This window comes from Nicotiana sylvestris, chromosome 7 (assembly GCF_000393655.2).
Source record: "Nicotiana sylvestris chromosome 7, ASM39365v2, whole genome shotgun sequence".
Lineage (NCBI taxonomy): Eukaryota > Viridiplantae > Streptophyta > Magnoliopsida > Solanales > Solanaceae > Nicotiana > Nicotiana sylvestris.
Genome location: NC_091063.1, coordinates 142,583,049 through 142,594,200, shown reverse-complemented (window position 1 = coordinate 142,594,200; position 11,152 = coordinate 142,583,049). Strand labels below are relative to the sequence as shown.

Sequence of the window (11,152 nt, the reverse complement as noted above, 5' to 3'; positions counted from 1 at the left end):
TTGGGGGGTGAAAAGTAGAAGTTAATAATTGATTATTTTTTAAATTATTTTAATATTGATAATTTATACTTAACTTTTTAGTTCAAACACTAATTTAGTGATTTGCTTTAAAATTTTCAAAAATCCATTGACCCTTAGTACTAAAGAAGATAAAGTGGATCTTTTTGATATGGTGTTATCTAACTAAATTGGTGATTGGAGATCTTTTGTGTTGGTATTTTGAGGTGTTATTTCAAATTTAAAATCATTTGTAGCAGATTATAAGATGATTTTATTGAAACTGAATTAGTAATTTTGAGGAACACTAGTTGAAATACCAATCGAGTAGACTTTGATGAACAATTTAACAAATAAGTGGATTGCATATTATAAAATGTAATACCAATCTGGTAGAGTTTGGTGAAATTGAACAAGCACAAAATCATATCAATCTTGTAGCGTTTGTGAGCAATTTAATAAATAGGTCGAATGCAGATGACACAAAGTCATGACAATATGATATAGTTTGGTTAACAATAGAACAATCACAAAGTCATACCAGCTGGCTGAAGTTTGTGAACAATTAAAAATATAGGTAGAGTAAATATAACATAAAACGTACCAATTCAATAGAGAAATCCCTGACAAACAATAAATATGTGAGTCCGGAGATCATTTTTTAAATATATTTAAAAACATGGGGAATATTTAAATATCAACCCTTTATAGTGCCACCCAATATGAAGGGAATCTTATAAAAAATGTCGTAAACAAGTTATAACTTACCAACCTCTAGTCATTAGCCATATAGTTATTAAAATTAGCCAACCACATATAAAAATTGAAAAACCAAATAAATAAGGTTCTTTCTCTTCAAGAATCACACACAAAGATCTCCTTTCTATATTTTCATGTGTGATGAGGTAACTAACAAGGTGATGAAATACAATATATATATATATATATATATATATATATATATATATATATATATATATATATATATATATATATATATACAAGATTTCAAAAATCAAAGCAAAAATGGGACATTTTTCAATGGGTATGGTTGAATTTCATTGAAAAAGTTGGTATCAGAGCCTAGGCTACTAGGTCTCGCGAGTCATGAGCTGGTTTAGTAGAGTCTCGCGGATCGGTACGGAGACGTCTGTACTTATCCTCGGGAGGCTGCAGAACCTTTAGGAAAAACTTCATATTCTTGAATTCTTAATCGTGCCTCCTTGATTCAGCTTGACAAAGTAACTTTTACAGTTCCTTCCACATATTCGTATGCGCGAACGAATGCCCAGTATTAGATGTGCCTTGATGGCTTGTAATTCCCCCATCGATGGGCGAGGTGTAATCTCTGTGAGTTTGATGTTAGGCCAGCCGGGAGGACTTGAGGCCGGATCATTGCCTATGGCTTGAGCACCGAGGTGCTGATTGTGTGAGTAATGATTTTAAATGATGCACTGAGGGTTTGAAAACCCGGATTGCACAACATACTGCTATGTTGAGATGAGACACGCGTTGTATGACGAGCGCGAGGTCATTTACTATTGGGGATTGTGACTTGGTCCATCCCAGTTGATATTTTTACCGCGTAATTGATAAAGATTTATTATTTTTCACTATGATTGGGGCTTATTGCCATATTTGGGCTTCGTGCCAATTATCTGAAATCTTTTGTGAATTTACATCACTATTTTCCTCACGAATTAAAATATTATTTGAACTCAGTCCAATTGAATTATATTATTTTGTGAACTCAGCTACATTTATACTCAACTCGAGATTTAATGATATTTATAATGCTGTTGAGCTGAGCACTATTATTTTACTGATGCCCAAGAGGCTTATGATTATTTTCTGGACCGATTAAGGCCGAGGGCCATACGTGAGGATATGTTGAGTGATGTGAGGAGTCTTTCAAGCCTCGAGTGTTATGTGAGGAGGCTTTCAAGCCTCGAGCATATAGACGAGTCAATATAAAAATAAATTGACGAAGATTGATGGTGATTTGGACTGATTTGGTGTCAAAATTCATAGTTAAAATCGAGTTCAAAAAATTCTTGTGCACACATGTATCACGCACACAAATATATATATGAATATACATGTGATACATATTTGATACAAATATGATACATATGTATACATAAATAATACACAGTGTGATACACACATCATTTGTTTATGTTCATCTTCTACTTCGAATTTTCAATTCAAACCACCTCAAAACTCCACGAAATTATCCTAAAACTGAGATTCAAACTCCTTAAAATGTACTCAGTTTATTCTAATAACACTCACTTAAAAAAAGATCTTTTTTTGGTACAAATAGCTAATTGGTTAATATCAATAATATTTGGCTAATATTTGTAGTAATATTTCATAAATTGACCAACTTTTGAAATATGCCTGTGAATACCTTGTTATCCGAAACTAGGCCAAAATCTAAATTGCTTTTCAAGACGGTCAAACGTAAAGGCCCATAAATAACTAAACTTCAAAGGGGGTTTGTTGATTTTCCTTCACTGTAAATTTCAACTTTCAGCAATCAGCACAGAACTAAGGGACGAACACCTCTTTTCTCCGGTAATCTTCCAATAACATAAGACACGCACACAGAGTTATACACAATGGTAATACATATATTCTTTGTTTTCTTCTGAATTTTGTTTCTCGTTCTGATAGTTGGGATTCAAATATTACTTAAATTTGGTGGCGTAATAGTCCATTCATCAGCATTATTTATCTCAGAAATTTATGCATTTATTACAGTTTAATTTAATTGGAATTCAGAATCGAATTTGAAATACCTAGTACTTGCTCAAAGTCGGGAAAGTAGAAATTTTGCTATTTTAGGGTTTATATGTTGTTTTTGTGATGTAGATTTGGCAGCAGAAGCCCTTTTTTTAACTGATGCATTAGGGGTTTCCATGAAATCCTTAAAAATTTCTTTCAATTAGAGCCTGAGGTTAGAATTGATATGGGTACTAGTTAGAAAGCTTGTTAATCATTAGTATTTTCTGGACAACTATTGTTTCTTATAACTTATTCATTTATTTGCTTATATTTGGACCATTGCTTCATCACACCTGCATACAAGAAGTATGCCAAAATGTAGAAAACTTTACAAAAGATATGATAGTTACCCAATCTTCTATAAAAATAGGAATCTCGTGGGTGCCCCAAAAATCAATACGGGATAACTGGCTACTCCTCAAATGTACAAAATCAATTTCTACTCCTTCAAAAGCTCTCCCTCCGAACTGTCTGCATATTGCTAGAGGAGCCACATCCCAAACCATGCGTCTTCTTTTCCAACTTCTGGTGACCAACTGAAAATAGCTTCCTTTACCGTGCATGACATCACCCATTGAAGACCAAACCATCCCAGGATCTCCTATGCAGTATTTTGTTTGTATAGCCTCCACAAATGTGAAGCAGCCCTGCAATGTAAAAGAAGATGATCCACGTCCTCACCCGAGTTTTTGCACATGAAACACCAACTGACATATGTAATCTTTCTCTTCCTCAGATTATTTGCCGTCAAGATCTCCCACTCATGGCTAGCAAGTGAAAAAGCACACCTTTCTCGATACCCGAAAGATCCATACCTAGAGTGTGGGAAAGCTGACACCTCCCTTACTAGAAGCTTCTCATAGTAGGACTTCACAAAAAATGCACCACTGTTTCACGCGCTCCATCTCCATGCATCACAATTATCCTGTGTAGTATTTCGTTTGTGAAGCAATTCCACAAACCCTTGAAATTCTGTAACCCTTCTTGATCTTTTTCGTGGTATCATGCCATGCTTATCTTCTTTGTATTTTCCAATTTTATCTTTGTCCTTGGAGGGATATTGATTTGATATAAGGTGATATTCACAATTGAATTTTATGGTAATAATTTTTTTTATTAATTCCCTGCAGAGATACCATTGATTTGTTATTTGAGTTGAAGAAGTTATACTGGTTTAGTGGGTCTGACGAGGAGGGTGGGGAGCAGAATACTTCGAAAAGATGCTTCAGATCAGGCTAAGCAAACCAGCCAGTGAGAGTGGTGGAGGTGCTAAGTCTTTGCCTTCGGACAGTATTACAGTTGCTTGTCCTGATCACCTTGTTTTAGCTGATCTTCCTGTAGCCAAGAGCCTTGGTTCAGCAAATGCTGCTTCTCTGCTCAAGACTGTTGGCCGCCGGTCCCGTCGCCAGCTTGGTGAACGAGTACATTTTTGTGTCCGTTGTGACTTTCCAATTGCTATTTATGGACGTCTGGTGAGTATAGAATGTTCAGCTTTTTTTTTTTTTTTTTTGCCTACTCCATTGTTGTTATAGTGGTCCTTGAGTCCTCTGTCCCTGAGGTGCAACGTGTTTGTCAATCAATGCTATTCCTACTGTTACTGCTCAATATCAATTGTTTCCACCAACAAATGAGGGACTAAAACTAGGGTACTGCTACTTAGTACTACCTTTTTTTTTGATAACCAAGAAATCTCTAAGGGCAAGCATCACATGGTTCGGAACTCAGTGGATCATGGGCCCACCTATTTTGACCAACAAAAAGGAATTACGTGGTCATATTTTTGGTGCCAACTTCAGTTGCTATTATAGGGCCTCTTAAATTGACCACTACTTGATATCAGTCTCACACCATCACTTGGTTGAGAAAATATTTTCCCTTGTAAATCCTCTAGCACAATATCTTTTACATGATCCCAAGAACTCAAGGGGCACCAAAGATGAATTTTGAATTTTCAACTCTATTTAAATTAATCCCCCTTCAAGAAAAACAGATTGTCTGTCATATGTTGTAGAACTTATTTTTGTTTCAAAGGTTATGCATTTATTGAATAACTTATACTCTTTCATACACTAACTGGTTAATGCATTTCCTATTGTCTTGTTGTGTCAAATATGGCAGTCTGGCAGAGCTTGTTTTTGCTACTACGGAACGGTTGTATGCCGTACACTAACTGGGTTATGATTTAAAAGCTAGTGTTGACATATGATGAATGACATTATCAATGTTATGGAAGGATTAAAAACAATATCAATGTTATGCATTTATATTTACTTTTCACAACTATATTTTTAAGTAAAATGACCTTTACTATCTTCTTTTGCAGAGCCCATGTGAACATGCCTTCTGCTTAGATTGTGCCAGGAGTGATTCTCTCTGCTACCTGTAAGCTGTATATCCTGTTTCTCTCGCTTGTAAGAGTAAATTCTATTAAGTCTTCAGGATATAAAATTATGAAACCGTACGTCTCATATGAATTTGGACCACATTGAAACTGGCAAGTTGAAAGAGGAGGGCATACAATATAGTGATTTATAGGGATTCCGCTGCTGGTAGAAGCATGTGGTAGTATAAGGTGTATGTTTGAGCTCTTGGCCGTTCTATATAAACCTGGTTTCACATCAAATTTGTCAAGTGAATTTTCAGTATCGTGTCTCTTTTGTTTTTTTTGTTCCCCTGTGTTTTAGACTAGTGCATTGACATCTTGGCTTTTTTTGTCTAATCCAATGTCAACTTGAGCTAGTTGTCGGAATGAAATTTTATTAGAAATTATTCTTTTCGAAGTTAGATAAATGTTGCTCCTAACCCTCAGGGGTTGGCCTAGTGGCAATTGACTTGAGCCTTGGGGTTTGCTCCCTTTCAAGGTCTCAAGTTCGAAATCCACTGGGTGCAAACAATTTCTGAGGGCCATCGGACTGGGTAAAACCTGAATTAACCGTGGTGCACTCGCCGGAAACTCCTTGCTGTGGGCCTGTGCACCCCCGGGATTAGTCGGGCTCTTAGAGACTCGGACACCCGGTGCAAATAAATAAAAAATAAAAAAATAAATGTTGCTCCTATTAAGAGCTTCATCAGACCTTGTTATGGCAAATGGTTGATTTTAACTCTGACTGGGCCTTCCTTTCTCAACGAAGTAGATTATTTAAAAAACTTGAGATCTCATCGAAGCGGATTTGAAATTGTCGTGATAAGCATCACCCAGAGAATGTCATGCGTCCCCTATTAAACTCTAATTGCTACTGAACTATTTGAGAGGAAACTGGGTTGGTTAGTTTAGCATGATTTCCTGTTCCAAACTTGTTTCGTCAATCTAATGAGTATGAAATGAACTACTTAATCTTTTTCTTTCTCGGATTCAGCTGCGATGAACGCATTCAGAAGATTCAGACAATTAAATTGATGGAAGGGATCTTCATCTGTGCAGCTCCGCATTGTCTCAAGTCCTTTCTGAAGAAGACTGAATTTGAATCTCATATTCATGAGAATCACGGTGATCTCCTTCATCAAACTGCAGAAAAAGATGGAAATGTTTCGGAGTCTGCCAGTGCTAGAAAACCTGCAGCCTCTGATTCTACAGTGCAAGCACCGCCTAGGCCCCTATTTTCTCCTAGTTCAGGTTCCCAGGTACATGATCGTGAAGACAAATCTCATCATTCTCAAACTAGAGACCAACAGCCTCCTAGGCTTGTCATGCAACCAAAGCCAACACCACCTTTCGCTGGGTCAATCCAAAATCATCCATTAGAGCAACAGTCTGATAGTAATCCTCCTCCGGGCTTTGAAAGGCCCGGCAGCCAGAACCGGTTTCCCCAACAAGGTTTTGACACACAGGGCGCATTGCGGCCAGAGCCAGGTCAGTTTCCAGACAAGCAACAAGGGATTATAGGGGGTTCCCCTTTCCCTGAATATCCTATGCACATGTCCCAACCTCATGGCTTTGCAGTGCCTATGAGTTCGAATCCAGTTTTGGCTCCTCAATTTGGTTATCCTCAGTTTGCACCCGATGGAGCTCAACCATTTTATGGTGCCCCGTTTGAGATGCCTAGGCCAGACTCAACTCCTGAAATGGGATCAGAACAAGGGTCTTTGCTAGGTTTTCCACCCGGCGCTGCAGGAAGTATGAATTTTGCAGAAAATTACCCTCGGCCATGGAATATGGGGCAGCAGGTTGGGCCTTTTGAGCGCTCTGCAGTTCAACCTCCTGGGGATGGTTTTGTAAATGCCGCTGATCCTCAAGGAAGACCCGTATTTTTCCAAGGAGACTATGGAAGGAATGCCGGTATAATGCCCTCAAACCTGCCACCTCCACCTTCAGCCAACCGAGGATCGGAAGGTGGACAGAGTGGAAATTCAATGGACAACAGAGATAGCAAGGGTATATTGATGCCACAACCTATGACCCTTCCACCACCCCCACCTTTACCACATCCCATGTCACAACTTCAAAGAGGAGGCAGGCACTACTCTGATGCTAGTCATGATGGACAGGGCTTTGGTTGGCAACACGAGAAGCGTGATAGTTATGGAAGCAGCCAGGACTAGTGATGTTCTTATTGTTCCTTTGTCGTTCTGTTTGTAAGAACAGTGCTCATTTTGTTTGCCTACACTGTATGTTATTGTCCGAACTGTTAACATCGTTTTACTAAAGCCAAAAGGCTGAGTTCCTTGATACTTACCCAACATGAATCACATTCTGCTTCAGTAAGATACTCAAGATTCTGCTGCTTCTAAATTGAGGCAGGCATTACATGAGAATTAAATCATGTTTTCTTAAACATCCGGCATTTGCATAATTTAATTTCCTTTCTGTTACTGAATTACCATGTAAAATACAACAATTGTGATTTAAGCAAGCAGCAATTACACCTTAATTGCTTTGTTGCATGAGATTGAAAAAGAAGAAAAAAAGGTCATTTATATACAAGTGCTCTTACTCGAATATCCAGTTGGCAAATCATGTTGCAAGCTTACAACTTGGTTCGACCTTAAAATGATTTGCTTCGCAAGGAATGGATGTACATAATCAATCAATCAATCAACTATACTTCAATCCGAATTAGTTCAAATCATCTATATCAATCGCCCGTATCCATTTATGAGGAAAATGGACGTACACAGTATATATGCAAATTACAATCTCTCATATTTTGGTGCCTCTCAGAGCATTTGCTCTCCACACTTCACTTCCGATGAGAAAGAGAGAATGGGAAAGAAACCAAGATATATGGCAAAGGCTATAAAAAAAGACCCCAAACAACCTTTCCCCCCATCCCTACTAAAAAAGTTAAAAATAAAAAAGAACAAATAAGTTGAAAACAACTTCACAAATTCAGAGAAAATGGTTTAGCTTAATTTCTCCTTTTCCAAAATCAATCTTTGAACCTTGCTAACACATACTGCATCAAATTTAAAATAGAAGAGCCGCAATTTCCTGTATGCCATTAAGACACATGCATCAACTTGGTCTTCATACTTCTCATAGAGTGCAGGAACTGTAAGAACAATCACAATGCCTGCAAAGAAAAGAAACCCAAAGTCAATTTCCAACGTCGAGAACTCTTTGTTTCCAAAAGTAAGAATAACGGGAGTAACTATAACTTACTAGTGTATCCCAATGTGAGGAAATCGGTCAAGCCCCCGATCACAGATACCAGCATCAGTCCCACAGAGACCTTAACAAACATATTTGTGTCTTTACCAAGGGCAATATCCTCAGATGCAGACAGCAGCATGTTGATGTGATTGCGGACGAAACATGCTGCTTCATTTACCATTTCTTCAGAGAGATACAGATGCGGCAGAGGCGGAGCTGGTCTGTTGTAATTTCATAGAGAATGTTCAAGTACAAAGAACCAATGAATATAATTCGAGAAGGTTCATTATCAGATAAGCTGATAATAATATCATGAACTACCGTTCTGGTGGCTCTAAAAGGTCTCAAGATAACATAGTTTGACTATGAAGAAATTCATAAAACCTCATGCTGCGAAACCTCTCTATGCTATGACTTCCAGGTTGAGGATTAATCTCATTGAATCTGCGAGCAGACGACTTCCTAGTGAAATATTTTTCCATTTCCAATCTTTTTCTTGTGTTCTGTTTTCCTTTTCTCCTACTGTTCCATCAAAGATCTGTAATAGGTCCTTGTCCAAGCAACACTACCAACATTTATATACTAGTTTATAAAATATTGAACTATCTCAGTTGATTTAATTCTTTGGCAAGCTGCTCTTGTATAATGCATTAAGGGATTATAAGCTTCTCTGTGCACCATTGACCTTGGGAGGAAGCTAGAGTCCCCACAAAGGTAGCATGCTTTGGAAGGTTTGTAGTTTCTTAACACATGATAATTTTAACTTATAAATTGTAATAGGTGCTACATGTGTGAGAATCACTTGGAGTATAAATCATATGTTCTTGCAATGCACAGTGGCTTTGAGATTTTGGGTATGCTTCTAAAGTCTTCTTGGAGTAAAAAGAGATGATGCCCAAGTCCATGAGACAATTATTATAAAGTTGGAAGGGGGTAAAATCCTAAAACATTGGTATGTACTAATACTTAAGTTCCCCCCCCCCCCACCAAAAAAAAAAACCCCAATGGTTCCTGATTTACTGGACAGATCAAAACTTATCAAGCAAAGTTGGTCCTAGATAATCAATCAAATAAATAAGAAATGAAAAAGCAAGAAGGCCGAACGGAGCATTAAGTACTAGTGAAACTTTTGTCGAAGCTTTGTTTCATTTAACATTTCTTAATAGCTTGCATCTCAGCGTCTAATAGAACCTTCCCTCCACTCCCCACTCCCCGCAGGGGCGGGAAAAAAGATGAAAGCTTTTCACTATCAGAAAATGTTAAATCATTTTGGTTTGCTACATGTCAATCACTTCCTTCTTTCCCTTATCCGATTTAATGAAGCATCTACAAAACCAGTGGAGGATCACCCACATAAAGCAAACGAATATCCAGTGAATTGTGGGATAAATAACCAATCCAATATGGAAAGAACATAACCCCTCTCATAGCAATCGGTACAGTTTAGAGCTGTGCAAACTCTAAGCAACATGATGTATTTTGAGGACCCACATATTTCGATTTAGTTACTTGTGCCAATGTTGATCATACATTAAACAAAGCTCATCAAAGCTCTATATCATAATTGAGGGATGTGAGATCATAAGACACATTTATTTTGTGGTACTCATTCAACCACATACAGCTAACTGAAAAAATCATAATATAAAAGAATTTGCAAAAAGATTGTTGTTTACCTGTTAAGAATTGCAGCTGATTTAGCCCATAGAAACAAAATGGTGAACAGCAGCAAGAAAACACTTGAAACTAATGATAGGAGTGTATAACCAGATATCTCAAAGACAACCCAAGCAAACAATGTAATTACAAGAATTCCCACTGTCACATCTTTTCGCCTCCATAGAACAACATCAGCAACTGTTTCAAACAAACTACAATTTAATCAAACACAAAACAAAATGACCAAGAAAATCCTTCAATCACAAGAACAAATTTTTTTAATCACAAATAGTTAGTTGACCATTAGCTATAAAAATCTCATCTATCCATATCAAGAACTCATTTGTATTTGTGATAAATATATCAATCAATTTCCAGATAAATCAAATTATGAACTTAAATTCTTCATTAAACAAGCATTGACATGATCAAGAATTTGCCAGCATTTGAATTAGGTGGACTTACCAAAACCTCCTCCAAGGATCTGATGAAGACTTCTTTGTCTGTTAAATAGCCTATCAATTGAACCCATTTTCAACCAATTTATAAAAACCAAGAAAACCCCAACTCCAAGAACCTCAAATGAAAACAACTTGTATAACAGAACAGAGAAAAAAGGTCACAACTTTGGTATCTTTAGTCAAAATTTGTGTATAGTTCATCACAAGAATCAGTCTTTTTACTTTTCAGTTAGAAGCAAATGGATGAATATTGAGATATGGGATTGGTGGCACTCAGATTACAGCCTAAAAGCATGAAAACATACTCATGACTTTTATTTTCTGCACTGTGTTTTCAACCCCAAAGAATAAAGATTTGTTTTTAAAATGGAAAGTGGGGGCTGGCCGGTTGAGGAAGTTGCCTTTGAGACTTGATTTTTGGGAAGTAAAAGGAAAAAAAAAAAAAATGGGTCCAGGAGAGGAAGTGAAACATGAGGTTGATCTAGGAATAGAGACGTTTTTAGTATGAAGTGTTTTACTTCCAAATAAAAAATATGACTGAATTTAAATTACAGTTTGTTTGGATATTGTTACTTATCATTTCTTAATATGTCGCATGTATTATATTCTATTTTATTATATTATATTAGTCTATATAATATTTGATAGAATATAC

At 37.0% G+C, this 11,152-nt stretch overlaps 2 protein-coding genes across 2 annotated transcripts; one reads left to right on the top strand and one right to left on the bottom strand.

Annotated features, from left to right (window-relative positions):
- Positions 1-2,493: 2,493 nt before the first annotated feature.
- LOC104234540 (E3 ubiquitin-protein ligase HAKAI homolog) lies at positions 2,494-7,459 on the top strand. Its single transcript, XM_009788113.2, has 4 exons — positions 2,494-2,624; positions 3,918-4,259; positions 5,111-5,169; positions 6,144-7,459. The coding sequence occupies exons 2-4, from the start codon at positions 4,008-4,010 to the stop codon at positions 7,324-7,326; spliced, it is 1,494 nt and encodes a 497-aa protein (XP_009786415.1). The 5' UTR covers positions 2,494-2,624; positions 3,918-4,007; the 3' UTR covers positions 7,327-7,459.
- A 381-nt stretch (positions 7,460-7,840) lies between these two features.
- LOC104234541 (reticulon-like protein B12) lies at positions 7,841-10,878 on the bottom strand. The gene is made up of 4 exons (XM_009788115.2): positions 10,502-10,878; positions 10,054-10,234; positions 8,387-8,598; positions 7,841-8,297 (listed from the first exon to the last, which is right to left on the bottom strand). The coding sequence occupies exons 1-4, from the start codon at positions 10,566-10,568 to the stop codon at positions 8,128-8,130; spliced, it is 630 nt and encodes a 209-aa protein (XP_009786417.1). The 5' UTR covers positions 10,569-10,878; the 3' UTR covers positions 7,841-8,127.
- Positions 10,879-11,152: the final 274 nt, after the last annotated feature.

What these genes read in the sequence shown, in the direction of transcription:
- LOC104234541 (XM_009788115.2), bottom strand. Translation starts at nt 10,568, where the DNA reads ATGGGTTCAATTGATAGGCTATTTAACAGACAAAGAAGTCTTCATCAG. An exon ending in GATCCTTGGAGGAGGTTTTG is followed by an intron (nt 10,235 to 10,501) that starts GTAAGTCCACCT and finishes TGTTTGAAACAG; the next exon opens with TTGCTGATGTTGTTCTATGG. An exon ending in CCTCACATTGGGATACACTA is followed by an intron (nt 8,298 to 8,386) that starts GTAAGTTATAGT and finishes TTTTCTTTGCAG; the next exon opens with GCATTGTGATTGTTCTTACA.
- LOC104234540 (XM_009788113.2), top strand. Translation starts at nt 4,008, where the DNA reads ATGCTTCAGATCAGGCTAAGCAAACCAGCCAGTGAGAGTGGTGGAGGT. An exon ending in TTGCTATTTATGGACGTCTG is followed by an intron (nt 4,260 to 5,110) that starts GTGAGTATAGAA and finishes CTTCTTTTGCAG; the next exon opens with AGCCCATGTGAACATGCCTT. An exon ending in AGTGATTCTCTCTGCTACCT is followed by an intron (nt 5,170 to 6,143) that starts GTAAGCTGTATA and finishes TCTCGGATTCAG; the next exon opens with CTGCGATGAACGCATTCAGA.